General features: G+C 40.4%; 1 protein-coding gene and 1 long non-coding RNA gene across 2 annotated transcripts in view; one reads left to right on the plus strand and one right to left on the minus strand.

Annotated features, from left to right (window-relative positions):
* Positions 1-15,662, plus strand: part of itih2 (inter-alpha-trypsin inhibitor heavy chain 2) — a 62,797-nt gene that overhangs the window by 17,621 nt on the left and 29,514 nt on the right. The window contains exons 12-13 of the mRNA XM_060902986.1: positions 7,576-7,761; positions 9,265-9,404. Coding sequence (XP_060758969.1) covers positions 7,576-7,761; positions 9,265-9,404 — 326 coding nt within the window. The remainder of the gene's footprint in view (positions 1-7,575; positions 7,762-9,264; positions 9,405-15,662) is intronic.
* Positions 2,170-4,013, minus strand: LOC132869684 (uncharacterized). Its single transcript, XR_009651002.1, has 3 exons — positions 3,895-4,013; positions 2,969-3,070; positions 2,170-2,651 (listed from the first exon to the last, which is right to left on the minus strand). It is a non-coding gene; the product is annotated as an uncharacterized LOC132869684 (long non-coding RNA).

Genomic DNA, 15,662 nt, shown 5'->3' on the forward strand with positions numbered 1-15,662 from the left:
TTTCAAATTAGCAATAAGTCACATTATAGAGGCTTTGCACCATCACATGACCCCAGTAGCAACAGTGACTACACCGCCACCGAGGGCATGCTTGTAGTGCTTCATTCAGACAAGTTAGTTGTTATTGGTCAGTATGGGAAGGTTTTGCTGTGTTTTTTTGATGTGCAAATTGTTCTGAATGAAACAAAGACATCAAATTTTTTAATTTACCAAAAGTAATTCATTATCGGTGGAAAAATATAGAAATTTCTAAATGTAGGAGGGAAAATAGGGGGGAAAAACATTCAGTGGGACTCTGTGTCAAATGGGCAGGTCAAAAACCCTATGGAATGCTCACTTCATTTCCACGAAGGTAAGAATTCCCCCCAAAAAATTTAAAAAGTGCATTTACATTTGGGGATCCTTCGGCGTGTGTTGTGCACGCGCTTGGGACCCAGTCATTATGGGAAACACCTGATGCTGATTTGAGCGCAATCAGCACATGCTGTAAGGACACTGAGGCTTTTCAAAGTATTATCATTATCACTGTCACGTTTGTTTCTAGCCATGTTTATGACTCTGCTTTCGGTTTCATTTGTATGTGTGTGTTTTTGTAAATATCACATCTGCTAATAAACATTCTTCCTGCACTTACAGTAGATCCATCTACTGCTGCATACCTGACAGAATACTTGCAAAGTCTCTGTGAAAAGTGTCCTTACAGCGCATGCTGATTGCACTCAGATCAGCATCAGGTGTTTCCCATAATGACTGGGTACCAAGCACGTGCACACACCATGCACCAAAGCATCCCCAAATGTAAATGCACTTTTATATATATATATATATATATATATATATATATATATATATATATATATATAGTTGGAATTCTAATCCTGTCAGTAAACCTGTTGAGAACGCTTTGACTACAAACATGGACACCCTGAACTACAAGCCTCAAGACTCACAGTGCCCTCTGTCTCCTGATTACTAATCACAGCTGTCATGTATCTTCTTAATCACCTCTCTCCCTATTTAAGCCACTCACTCACGCCCTGGTTTGGAACCAGGGCAGTGAACAGACTAAGTCCTATGAGCATTTCCTCTCTCAGTTCAAGAGAGTGTTCAATCACGAACCAGAAGGAATTGAAGTAGGTGAAAGTTTACTCACCATTTCACAAGGCTCCAGAAGTGTGGCTGAGTACACCCTAGATTTCAGAACGCTAGTGGCAGCCAGTGGGTGGAATGATCCTGCTCTTAAGGCAGTTTTTCACCAAGGTCTGCGCCCTGAGATTCTAAGTGAGCTCGCCTGCAGAGATGAATAATGCACTCTGGACTCTCTCATTGGCCTAGCCATTCATCTAGATCATCTGTTGGCTCATCGACCCTCCATTCAGGAGAGTGTTAAACTGGACCTAACTTCTGAGGACAGTGCATCCATGGAAGTATCACGCACCCGGTTAACACACACTGAGTGTCTAAGGAGGAAGAAGGAGGGTTTGTGTTTTTACTGCAGGAGTTCTGAACACCAGCTCAACCATTGTCCCATCCGTTCATCCCGTGCAGCTCCTGCAGAAGGTCCAGCATGCAATGTGAGTCCAGTAAGAAAATTCAGTTCTAAATCGTTCAAGGTTCCAGTGTTGTTAAAGTTGGCAAATTCCACACACATCCTTTCTGCTTTTATCGATTCAGGGGCAGAAGGTAACTTCATCAGCAGCTCAATTGCTCAGAGGTTTGACCTTTCAACAACCCCTCTTCAAAGTGCACTCAGCATTCGAACCATTGATAGAGGACCCATAGGAGAGGGTTTTGTCACCATATGTACAACCCCCATTCACATTCAAGTGCACTGTAAAAAAAATACCCTGTTAAAAAACAGGAATGACCTGGCAGCAGAGTTTCCAGGAGATTCCTGTTATTTAACGGTGCTCTAGTTTAACACTAAGTTCATGTAAAATAACAACATGAACTCACTGTAAACTAACAAGAATCACCCGTTATGATTTTCAGTATCTTCCTGTTATTAAACGGTGTAAAAACAATAATACTGTTAAACAACAGGAATGACCTGCAGCAGAGTTTCCAGGAGATTCCTGTTTTTTTAACAGTGCTTTGTTTAAATACGAAGCATGACAATAATAGTACAAAACAGTATTATGTAAACACAAAATAATTTTATTTCATATATTAAGATATAAATTCATACATATGTCATTAAAATCACAATTACTCAAGTCATTTTCAACAACTACCAATTCATGGAGGCTCTTCCATTGAGGAAAGGGAGGATCATCCTCCTTTACATTTCAAATAAAATTATAATTAGAAAATTATAATTTTCATATTTCATCGATTCAATAATAAAAAAAAAAAACTCATGTTATATTGATTCCTTACATACAAAACGAATTATTGAAAGCCTAATTGTGATTACAGAAACTATAAAGCAGTGGAAACCAAAATAAATATTACATCAGACCAACACTCTTCCCTTACATATTTGTTATTTGTTTACACTCCTACAGTAAAATCAACTTTTGCAGTGTATTTTCAACTTAAAATTTTACACTTACACTCTGAAATTAACAATTACACTCTGAAATTAACAATTTTTTCTTCTATTGGTCAGGACAATTCAGCCTGTTGGATAGTTGATGGGTCAATTCAGCCTGTAGAAAAGAGAAACAAGCAGGGATCGGGAGAGAATTACAGCCTGATTAACAGGAAAATGGTGCCAAAATTATCCATGTGTTGTGTGCCACACATTATCAATTACCAATGATTTACTGTACATTCACACCAGAGGGTACAAATTTTACAAAGCACACAGAAGTAATCTTCTTTCCATTTAACGTGGATGGAAAGTTCATGCACCTATGCACCTAAGTAATACAGGCTAAAAAGCACATTTGCTGATAATGCTATGTTAGTCAAAACTGATTACTTGTAACTGTAGTAACTGTACTTCTGAAGACGTTTCACTTACCATTTTCACACCAGGGCGTAGCGGTAATCCATCACCTTCCTCAGCAAGGATGAAACCTTGGAGGGGGAGTTTCTCCTCCTCTTCCCACTGGCCTTCGTCCCCCTTTCGGGATAGATGCGATGTGAATGTGGATACTACAGTAAAAGTACTATCACAACCCATAAAAGGGCATACAATACTGCGTCCCTCTTTGATGTGACCCTTAAGATGAGCATAAAATGCACTGAGGGAGTCGCATTTATCAGTGCACAAATCAATACGGCATGACAGATCCACTAAACCCAATCTGTTATCAAAGCCACACTCTTTATGGTGTCTGTAGACATGCGTCTTGAGACCAGAGTGTCTTTTGAAATTGAGTTGACAGTCTGGAGCACAGCATGGAAGCTGTATGTTGGGTATGTTGGCATGGATTTTTGTATGGTTGACATAACGAATGGCTGTGGTGGACTGATGCCCACATATTTTACAAGAAAACATGCTGTACCATGCAGCAAGCTCGTATGAGCTCAAGGAAGCATCGAAGTCAAGTGTCCTGACCTACGAAGTGAACTGCTCTAAATAACACCACTGCTCTGAATAACACCACCAAATAACACAAATTGAATCGATTTCATACATACACATCAACATTCACAGAACTGATTTTAAAAGATTACCGTATAACAAATATTAGAAATGAGCGGCTAGAGATAATGAGATGAGATGAGATGAGATAAATCAAAACCTTCACTAGCTAGCCAGTACGGGGCAGCCCGTGCTTGCTAGCAAGTAGCCTACTTCACTAACAAGTAAAAGTTAGCTAGCAGCTACAGGTTCTGGGCAATGCGACCTTTCGCCGGAACCAGGCTTAACTGTGAATTAATTGTGAGTACGAAATGATAGCTTCAAACTTTGAGAGACTGAAAAACAGACAGAAAATTCACCTTCTCACTCCAATTGACACACTCCAACTGCAGGCAGGTTTCCAGGAGGCGGGAACAAAGATCTTGGTAGGGTTACTCTCTTTGGCGGTAAACTCTGTTCCACTCCACCTCTCCCCGACTCGCCCAAGCGTGGATTAACAGGAAGAACGTGTATTTCGAAAAAACATTATGGGCGTGGTAATTAACAGCGCTGGACCGTCATTTAACCCATTCATCTCACCGATAACACGAAATCCCAGTTTATTCAAAATAACCCGTGGTTAATGTTGGAATCTTGGTGTAAATCTACAGAAACTTTTTACAGTGTGGACGCACTGCACTCAGAGTTCATCTCACTTTATGTTGCCACGATTGTAAGTCACGACATCATTCTTGGCTATCCTTGACTCCAACTTCATGACCCCTTGATTTTGTGGCAGAACAAGGAAATTCTGCAATGGTCACCTGCCTGCTTTCAAAGTTGCATCTCTCATCCATAAGTCAACATCTTGTCCACCTCTGTGGAGAGTCTGCAGCCAGACTCTCTAGACAATGTCCCTAAGTGTTATTTGGACCTCAAGGAGGTATTCAGCAAGGGAAAGGCTAGTGAGCTACCACCTCATTGGCCCTATGACTGTGCAATAGATCTACTGCCAGGCACGTCACCACCATGGGGGTGTATATACCCCCTCTCCCAAAAAGAGCACACGGCTATGGAAGAATACATTCAAGAAGCCCTCAAGCAGGGTTACAGCCATCCTTCCAAATCTCCAGCCTCTGCAGGCTTCTTCTTTGTGGAGAAATGAGGTGGTGATCTTAGACCATGTGTAGATTAAGCTGTCAGTCAAGTACTCATATCTGCTTCCTCTTGTTCCTGCAGCCCTGGAGCAACTCAGATCAGCTAAGATCTTCTCTGAACTCAACTTACGCAGTGCCTACAACTTAATCAGGATTAAAAAGGGCAACAAGTGGAAAACCACCTTCAGCATTACTGCCAGCCATTTTGAGTACCAGGTAATGCTGTATGGCCTGTCTTCGGCGCCTAGCGTGTTCCAATATCTGATTAATGATGTGCTACGGAACATTAACATCTACTTCCCAGACAAAGGAAGTCACAAGGATCACTTAAGAGTGGTTCTCCAATGCCTGCTTCAGAACCACCTCTACGTCAAAGCAGAGAAGTGTGAGTTCCATCAGAAATGCATCTCCTTCTTAGGATACATTATCAGTGCTGAAGGGGTTAGCATGGACTCATTCAAGGTCTCTTCTTGGCCCACACCCACGTCCATTAAGGACCTTCAATGTTTCTTGGGCTTTGCAAACTTCTATCACCATTTTATTAGGGATTTCAGCACGATTGCCGCTCCCTTGACAGCTCTATTAAAGAAGGGCCCCAAGCGCCTCAAGTGGAACCCCATGGCAGAAGAAGCCTTTAACCATCTGAAACAACCCTTCACCTCCGCTCCAGTATTGCAACATCCTGACCCATCAAAACCTTTCACCCTAATGGTAGATGCTTCTGATATGGGAGTAGGGGCAGTACTGTCACAATGTTTTGGGGAGAAACAGAAACTCCATCCAGTAGCTTTCTTTTCAAGGAAACTCTCTTCTGCTGAAAGAAACTATGACGTGGGGAACAGAGAACTACTCACCATAAAGCTAGCCCTTGAAGAGTGGTGACGCTGGTTAGAGGGAGCCACACACCCTTTCGTCATCCTCACGGACCACAGGAACTTGGAATATCTCCAGAAAGCTAAGCAGTTAAACCCTCGCCAGGCCAGGTGGGCTCTCTTCTTCACACACTTTGACTTCACCATTTCATTCCGTCCAGGCTCCAAGAACACCAAAGCTGATGCCCTATCTTGAGTCTTTGCTCTGTCACACCAAGATTCTGTCACCCATCTCATTCTGCCACCCCAATGCTTCCTACAGTCTATCACCTGGGACCTAGACAAAGAAATAAGGAACTCCCAACCTCAGACTCTCCCCAGCAATTTCCCACCTGGTCTACTATATGTGCCAAAGCATTTTAGAGGCAGACTCATCACTTGGGCTCATGCTGCCCCTGCCACGGGACACCCTGGCAGTCAGCAAACTCATCTCATGTTGAGGAACAAGTACTGGTGGGAAAACATGCTTACTGAAATTAATCAGTACATTGCCTCATGCTCTGTCTGTGCCCAAGCTAAGGTTCCTAGAACCCCTCCAGCAGGTAAGCTTTGCCCTCTCCCTGTGCCTCAAAGACCCTGGTCCCACATAGCTATCAATTTCATCACTGACCTCCCTTCCTCACAAGGCAATACCACCATAATGGTAACCATCGACCACTTCTCCAAATCTCTTAAGCTTTTTCCGTTACCTGGTATCCCCACAGCATCCCAAACAGCTGAACTACTATTCCAGCAGGTATTCAGATATTATGGTCTCCCTGAGGACATAGTCAGCGACCAGGGCTCTCAGTTTATGTCATGCTTCTGGACATGCTTCATGGAAAGATTAGAGGTATCTGTGAGCCCTGTGATGTCTTTGTGTCATTCAAAACGATTTGCACATACTGTATAAAAACACAGCAAAACCTTCCCATACTGATCAATAACTACTAACTCGGCTGAATGATCCACTACAAGCATGCCCCCTGTCATGGTGGCATAGTTACCATTGCTATGGGGGTCATGTGATGGTACAAAGCCTGTATTGGTTACATTTGAAGCAGGAAATTTTACATCCAATCACAGTAATGATGTTAGCAAATAAATCAGACAATGCACAGGCAGTTTAATGAAATCCCCACAGTTGTGGTCTTGACCAGTCTTGAAATAAAATCCAGAGTCCTCTCTGTCTGAGACCGAGACGAGACCGAGTAAAAATGCGGTCGATTTCAAGGCAAGACCGAGACCTTCAAAAAGTAGTCTTGAGACCAAGACCGGTCTCAAGTACTGCAACATTACCTTATAGTATGCATTTCTTGACACTGATCACATGTCAGATTGTGCTGTAAAATGAATACATTAACACCCTGAAGTGGATTATTTTAGTATAACAACACAGTTTTGAAGGGTGTAATTCTGTTTATACTACAGCGAATTGTCAACAGTTATGATTTTTAATTTATTAATTAACAGTGTATAACAGATTTGAACTATTTATAGTTCCTTTTAATGTTATGGAACAGCTATGAAACAAGTTAGTTCCTGTTATCACTTATGTTATAGCTGCTATAAACAGTCATTCTGTCACCAGCGTCTCTTGTATTTTTTTTCTCTTTTGAAGTTAATAAAGCAAAATAAATGTAGATTATGGTGTGACTTAGAAACTAGAAAGCGCTGACTCGTCTATCCTGAACTCTCTCATGGTAGAAAACCTACTGATTGTTACAAAGCACTGACACCTGAGTCTCTTTACATAAATATTACATAAGAAAGCTTCATGATATGAACAATTATACATTTTTCTTTGTTAAACAACACATTTGTTAATCTGTTTATTACTAGCCTTCAATGATGCTGGTGTCTCAGCTGTTACTATAGCATTAGAACTAGCACATTAACACAGTATAAATCTATACTTTATGTTTATAGCCAGAACTGCTATCATGGCCATGTGGTTAATTAATTCACTCTTTCTGATTCAGGAATTCATCCACGCTGTGATATAATCATATGTTTTGCCTGTCTGTCTGTCTGTCTGTCTCTCTGTCTGTAGACGTTCTATAGCCAGGTATCGTCCCCGCTCCTGAGGAAGATTACTATCCAGTTCCCCGAGGACGCTGTAACAGACGTCACTCAGAATCAGTTCGATAAGTTCTTCAAAGGCTCAGAGCTGGTTGTTGCTGGCAAACTCAAGCCCAGTGGGTCCAACACCTTGCAGAGCTTCACCACTGCCTCTGCTGTGAGCTCCCATTCTTTCATTATTATTATTTTAGCACCATGGACATGTTTGAATATTTTCAGACAGGATGATATTAGTTTCTTAAACCCTATGGACCTGGTACCGGATCCAATACAACGCTGCTAAAAATTGACTTCTGGTAAAAAGGTTTTTTTTGAATGCTGTTTTGCTAAGTTCTATACTCACTAAAACTTTTGTAGTATCCATGTACTTTGTGGTATTTTTATATTTTTTTGTCCAGTTGTAGTGAAGGAGTTGCTGAATGAAAAAGTGGCATCTTTGTGTATGGGACCATTGCTGTCATGGTGTTATCCACTGTCATTGCATTTACATAAAAATGTAAATTTCTCCTTTGGTTTATCACAATTTACTCAGGTATAGTAACTATCACAATGTTACTGACACTGGAAATATATTTTCTGAGGTCTTATATATCCATTGAAACCAAGATTATGGATATTGGCCTGATGATCGTGGAACTATTTTTGATTAATTTTGGGTATCTCTGGACGGCACGGTGGTGTAGTGGTTAGCACTGTCGCCTCACAGCAAGAAGGTTCTAAGTTCAAGCCCAGCGGCCGACGGGGGCCTTTCTGTGTGGAGTTTGCATGTTCTCTCCGTGTCTGTGTGGGTTTCCTCCGGGTGCTCCGGTTTCCCCCACAGTCCAAAGACATGCAGGTTAGGTTAACTGGTATCTCTAAATTGACCGTAGGTGTGAATGTGAGTGTGAATGGTTGTTTGTCTCTATGTGTCAGCCCTGCGATGATCTGCCGACTTGTCCAGGGTGTACCCCGCCTCTCGCCCATAGTCAGCTGGGATAGGCTCCAGCTTGCCCATGACCCTGTACAGGATAAGTGGTTACAGATAATGGATGGATGGATGGATGGATGAATGGATGGATGGATGGATGGATGGATGGATATGTCTGTCTAGGCAAGCCACACCTCCCAGTACACTGGGCCTTAACCCTTTCACCACTGCAGACCACTATTCCAGTCTCATTGTAGTAGGGTTTTGGAAAAAATTACGTAGTGGTAACTTCCATTTATCACTCTGGTGACAGTGGAAGAATTAGTGTACAGTGTGTGGTCAGAGAAACCGAGAATATTGTTTATAACAGACTTGTTACAAGAGGATTGCTCTCAGTCCTGTCATCATTCAGAAATACTATTTGCTCTCTTTTACCAAAGCAGCTTTTAAACTTATTTCAACAGTGCAACATAATGTACCTGGGAGTAAAATTTTTATTGGGTCATTTATATTATTATTATCTGCCAATATTATTATTATTATTATTATTATTATTATTAACCTGTGTTCCTATGTCAAGTTGCACAAATCTGAACCAAACCAAAGTCTGCCTAAATCTGTAAACCTTTCTTCTCTTTTGAAATTACAATAGCTAAGATTTTATATAATACAAGTACACAAATACAGTGTTTCCATAATTCTTGGCTCACATTTTCAGTCAATGTAAAATGTACTGTTTCTTGTCCTATCAAGGCTACCATTGACCTCAACATTGAGACAGAGACAGACCTCAGTGAACTTGACACGTTGCTCAGCCAACATCAGCATTCATTTGCTGGCTTCGCTCGCCAGATGTGGGCCTACATCACTGTCAATCAACTGTTGGCAGAGCGGTAAGATGCTGAAATAGTGGTAAACACTTAGCCTTGTTTTTCTTATTATTATTTCATAGTAAGACTTCAAATAAACTGTGGGAAGACTACAAATATTTTATAGTGATTTGTTAGACATGTTTGTTTTCTTTGTGAATAACTGAATCTATTTAGGCATTTGGCATTCTGCTCTTTATCTAGTTAACTGTATAGATTTACTGATACAGTTTGTTCTAAAGCTACTACATTTTGGATAATTTTCATGAGATGTCCTTGAATAGCTTGGATGCAGTAACTAAATTAGATACTTTTTCTCTAAGTGGCACCATACAGGGGATTCCAGAAGATTGGTATGTTTAGTTGAGATAAGGGTGGCATGGTGGTGCAGTGGTTAGCACTGTTGCCTCACAGCAAGAAGGTTCTAGGTTTGAACCTCGTGGCCAACTGGGGAGTTGCATGTTCTCATGTTCTCCTTGTGCTTGTGTGGGTTTCCTCTGGGTGCTCCGGTTTCCTCCTACAGTCCAAAGACAACTGGCTACTCCAAATTGCCATAGGTGTGAATGTGAGTGTGATGGTTGTTCATCTCTGTATTAGGCCAGATAGATTGATGACCTGTCTAGGGCAGTGTTTCTCAACCACTGGGCCACAGCCCACTAATGGCGCTATCTAGTGGGCTGCAAAAATTTTTCAAGTTTGAAGCCAAATGCTAAATAGTTCAGGATGTCGTAGTGTCCCAAATCCGGTAGCTGGTTTGACGTACACCTTTCAAGTGGAATAAATACATTTGTGGGTAAATTAAGAAGAATAAGTCTTTATTATTGTCACGTTCCTCCTTTGCATTTAAACACATATATATACACACACACACACACACATATATATATATATATACACACACACAGAGTGTGCACGCACAGTGGGCAGAATAAATAAATACATTTGTGGGTAAATTATATGGATCTGTGATGCCTGCTGGAAGAGAAGAGCAGGGAGGATTGAGAATTGAACAGCTGTGGTTTGTTTCCACCCAATACTAAAACTTCTAGCATCCTAGCAACCATCACAAAGACACCTACAAAGCCCAGAAATTCCTCCTTACCCAGGCAAAAATGATACAGGATTTATCCTGTAGTGTCCTGATCTCCAGATCTTTAACCCAGCCACATATAAAAAGTTGTTCTCCTCCATGCTCCTCCAGGCTTTCATCTGTGTGTCCATGTAGAACGATGTCTGCAGTACCAGGTAGTTTGAGATTTGATTGATTGATTGATTCGGTATAAACATGTAAAAAATTTTACATAAATAAATATATAAAATATTGACATAATCATACCAGGATAACACAGTAAAGCGCACAGCGCTTGTTTCCATTGTGGTCCTTGGGTCAAGTGACTAGCATGTAACAAGTGACAAAAAATGAAAATAAAATATTATACAAATTGTTAAAATAAATTAAACAAAATAAAGAGTATAAAATCAAAATGACTAGTAATATACATAAGGACTGTGTTCCTGGTTAATAAGTTCACTGAATAAAAACTGTTTGACTAGCAACTTGAAGAGAGACCTGCTTTGTGTACATTGAATATGAGATGGAAGCTCATTCCAGGCTAAAGTACTGGTATAAAAAAAAGAGGTGTTACCAAAAGATTTGACATGAGGAACATGGAGAGAAGAGGTGTTGGATCTTGTACCAATGCCGTGAATATTACGGGTAAGGGTAAGGGACTGAGAAAGATAAGAAGGGGCGTTTCCATTGACAATTTTATGTACTAAATTTAATTTAAGTTGTTTAATACGAAGTTCCACCGGCAACATCCTAACCAGGCAAAATTCATCAGCTCCAACATGGCTCCTTGACGGTGCATTCAAAAGGTATCTAATGATTTTGTTCTGAGAAATCTGTAACTGAGACCTATGTTTCTTAGTTAATCCAGAATACCATGATGCACTGGCATAGTCATAGTGACTTTGGATTAAGGCTGACACAAGCAGCTTTTTAGTTTCAAGGTTGACATTTTTAGTCTGTCTATACAGAAACTTTAATTTAGCATTGGATTTCTTAACTATTTTATCCACAATGCATTCCCCATCCAGGGATTGGTCCAATTCGACCCCCAAATACTTAACACTGGATTGACATGTCAAAGTACTGCCAGCACATTGCATCTGAATGGAACTAATTTTGTTGAGTTTTCTCTTAGATCCGAAGAGAATTGACTCCGTTTTGCCAAGATGTAAGGAGAGCTTATTGTCAATCAGCCATTCCCTGATTGACTCTAACTCCCTTGATAATCTATGTTGAATTTCCTCCGGATTGCTGCCTGGTACAATTATTGCCGAGTCATCTGCATAAAGCAGAAGTTTACATTTAACAGCTGAGGAAATGTCATTGACATAGATGAGGAAAAGTAAAGGGCCTAATATTGACCCTTGTGGCACTCCACAAGTAATTTTAAAAGCCCTTGACACTGTGCCACCTATTTCCACAACTTGTTGGCGCTCACTCAAGTAGGAATTAAACCAGTTGATGGCAGATCTATGAAGACCGATTGCTTCTAATTTATGTAGAAGTATTTGATGGTTAACTGTATCAAAGGCTTTCTGCAGGTCAAGGAGCACCATACCTACATAATTACCTTTGTCCTGTTCCAACTTGATAAAGTCTGTAAGATGTACCAAGCAGGTGTCAGTTGAATGTGATGTCCGAAAACCGGATTGAAACTCAAATAGGAGTTTGTGGTTGGAGAGATATAGATCTAGTTGATTGTAGACTATCCTCTCAAATAATTTTGAGATGGTGCTCAGAATAGAGACTGGTCGGTAGTTGCCGGGTTCTAATTTGCTGTTCTTTTAATGGATAGGCATCACCCTTGCTAATTTAAGATAATCCGGAATAATACCAGAAGTGAGGGACAAATTTACAATATGTGCAAGGGGAGACGCAATGAGCTTGGCACCATCTTTAAGAAACTTGGGGGATAATTGATCCAATTCAGTTGCCTTGCTCGAATTTAGATTGGACAAAATCCTGCACACTTCTTCCTCCGTGACCTCGGCTAAGCGGAAACTGTTACCCTGCAGATTAAAGGAACTGTAGAACTGATGGATATATGACAGACCAAATCTCCCAGTACAAGGAGGGAGTTTATTCACAAGACTAGAAGATACAGTGGTAAAAAAAAATATTGAACTTGTCTGACACCTTTTGTTTGTCAAAACAGATTTCATTGTCTATATTTAGACCAATATTAACAGGCTTAGTTTTACTTTGAGAAGTTGTACCAAGACCTTTAAGTATTTGCCACAGTTTCTTCGGTTGCTGTTTGTATTCATTGATCTTGTTATTGATGTACTCTGATTTAGCCACCTTTTTCTTTTGATGCACCTGGTTACGAAGATAAACATATTTATCATAAAAACTATGGTCTTTACTTGTCTTAAATTTACGGAAGGCAAGATTCCGTTCGCTGATGAGATGCATGATCTCACCAGTCATCCAGGGCGCAGTGTTAGGCTTGACACGTACATTTTTCAGCGGAGCAATAGCTTCAACAATAGACAGGAATTTACATTTAAAGATACACCAGGCATTACACACCGAGTCACAATCATTAACATCTTGCCAGTTAACTTCTTGAAGTTTATATTCTAAAACTTCTTTTGAATAGTTTTTATGTGATCTCACCTTAACACAGTTATGCCGGTTAACAGGTACCTTTCTGATTTTACGAGTACAATACACTAGCATGTGGTCACTCACACAAAAATTTAAAACACCGCTGTTTTTGATTTTGATTGGGTCAGACACAATGATAAAGTCAAGTATTGTAGATGTAGTCTTAGTGATACGAGTAGGATCGGTGATGAGTTGAGACATACTAAACAAGGACATAAAATGTTGAAGATCTTGACATAAAACATTCGTTCTATCTTTAATTTGAGGACAGTCAACATTAAAATCACCAAGCAAAATACACTCACAACTGGAGAAGTTATCACAATCCATACAGGATCTTTGAAGATAGTTAAAGAATTCCAGTTGTTTTGGCGGTCTGTAACACACACCCACCAGGATAGGCTTCGTCTTGGGGATATACAGTTCCGTCCACACAATCTCTAGATTGTCACTAATGTCACATCTAGGATTGAACGCGATGTCACCGCGGATGTACATGCAGACTCCACCACCATTGCGGTTCCGATCGCGACGAACAATCAGGTAGCCCGTGATTTCCAACTTGGAATCGGTGACGAAATCGTCCAACCATGTCTCTGTAATACCGATGACTGCTACCTTCGTGTCAGCCGCGAATACCCTCAATTCGTCCAGCTTCGGGAGCAGGCTACGAGCGTTCAGGTGGACAAAGTTCAAACCCTTTGATCTCAGGCAATCAAAGTCAGCGTTCTCGTATGATCCTTGAGCCATTGTAGATTTTGTCCTGTTGTTGGTCACTTGCGGGCCCGGATGCGTGTGTACGTCACCAGACAGGAGAATCATCAACGTAAAGAAGTATCTCATCGCATTTGTTGTTGTTATGGTGGTTTGTTTACGTTTTGTGCGGTCACTGCTGCAAGTTGCACTTCCGCCCAGCATTAGCGTCCATGTCAACCAGCGTTTCAATAGAGAAATCGCCGCAATCCTGTTTTGTGTGCACTTAAAAATCTTCTCTGAGCCATCTATATACCCTCTTACACATTTAGGGCAAGTCTCACTTGTTTTCGCTAGCATTGAGCTTGTCAAACTCACAAAAAAAAAACGAGAACGAAGAAAGAAAGCTCACCAGTCGCCATGATAGTCACTAGGGCGGAGATGTTGGGGAACTCAACTGATGGATAATTTTCCAGCTCATAATGAATGAATGAATAACTTTATTTAAACATGATAAGCTGATCAGCATAGTGAGGTCGTGCATGGACAGATACAAATAATTACAAATACAAAAGACTCAAAAAATACACAATCTTAAAAAACCTTAAAATCTGTTTATTATCTGTTAATTATCTTCACATTAAGGTAATTAGTAGTATGCATAACTATTGTCTTTGTATTTAGTTCCAGCTACAATAGGATCAAAATTTATTCTACTCATGTCAATTTAGCGAGTAAATTTTTATTTCATAGGAAAAGTCCTTCTTTGTTAGCGTGTAAGGATCTAATCCCATTGAGTGGTTTCTATATCCACTTCTTTTGAGTGGACTTCTTGGTTTTAATAACTTGCTTGTTTTCTGAACACAAACATGGCAATAAGTTCTTGTGTTAATGGACCAGACTCCACTTTTGGATCATTAATCCCTTTTGACTGAGAATGCCCTGCATGCATGTATGGTTTGGCTTCTGGCACATCCATACAGTTTTAAATACAATACCTACAATTAAAAACTGTTTGTTTTTATTACACTTATTTAATTCCTGGGCTCCCATCTGTAACAGAGAGTGATGTTGCATCCCATTAATACACTTTTCAATATGTTATCAGGTTCTAATAGAATAGATGAGCCAAAATAATTGGGGATCATTTTTAATGGGCCCTGACTCGTTACATGTATGAATAGGTGGGCCTTAAAGTAGAAAAGGTTGAGAACCCTTGGTCTAGGGTGTACCCCACCTCTCGCCTGAAGAGAGCTGGGATTGGCTCCAGCTTCCTCCGTGACCCTGATGGATAAGTAATATAGATAATGGATGGATGCTTGAGATAAAAGAAGACATACAGTGGTGCTTGAAAGTTTGTGAACCCTTTAGAATTGTCTATATTTCTGCATAAATATGACCTAAAACATCATCAGATTTTCACACAAGTCCTAAAAGTAGATAAACAGAACCCAGTTAAACAAGTGAGACAAAAAATATTATACTTGGTCATTTATTTATTGAGGAAAATGATCCAATATTACATATTTGTGAGTGGCAAAAGTATGTGAACCTTTGCTTTCAGTATCTGGTGTGATCCCCTTGTGCAGCAATAACTGCAACTAAACGTTTGCGGTAACTGTTGATCAGTCCTGCACACCTGGTTGGAGGAATTTTAGCCCATTCCTCCATAAAGAACAGCTTCAACTCTGGGATGTTGGTGGGTTTCCTCACATGAACTGCTCGCTTCAGGTCCTTCCACAACATTTCGATTGGATTAAGGTCAGAACTTTGACTTGGCCATTCCAAAACATTAACTTTATTCTTCTTTAATCATTCTTTGGTAGAACAACTTGTGTGCTTAGCACCGTTGTCTTGCTGCATGACCCACCTTCTCTTAAGATTCAGTTCATGGACAGATGTCCTGA

This window comes from Neoarius graeffei, chromosome 21 (genome assembly GCF_027579695.1).
Source record: "Neoarius graeffei isolate fNeoGra1 chromosome 21, fNeoGra1.pri, whole genome shotgun sequence".
NCBI lineage: Eukaryota > Metazoa > Chordata > Actinopteri > Siluriformes > Ariidae > Neoarius > Neoarius graeffei.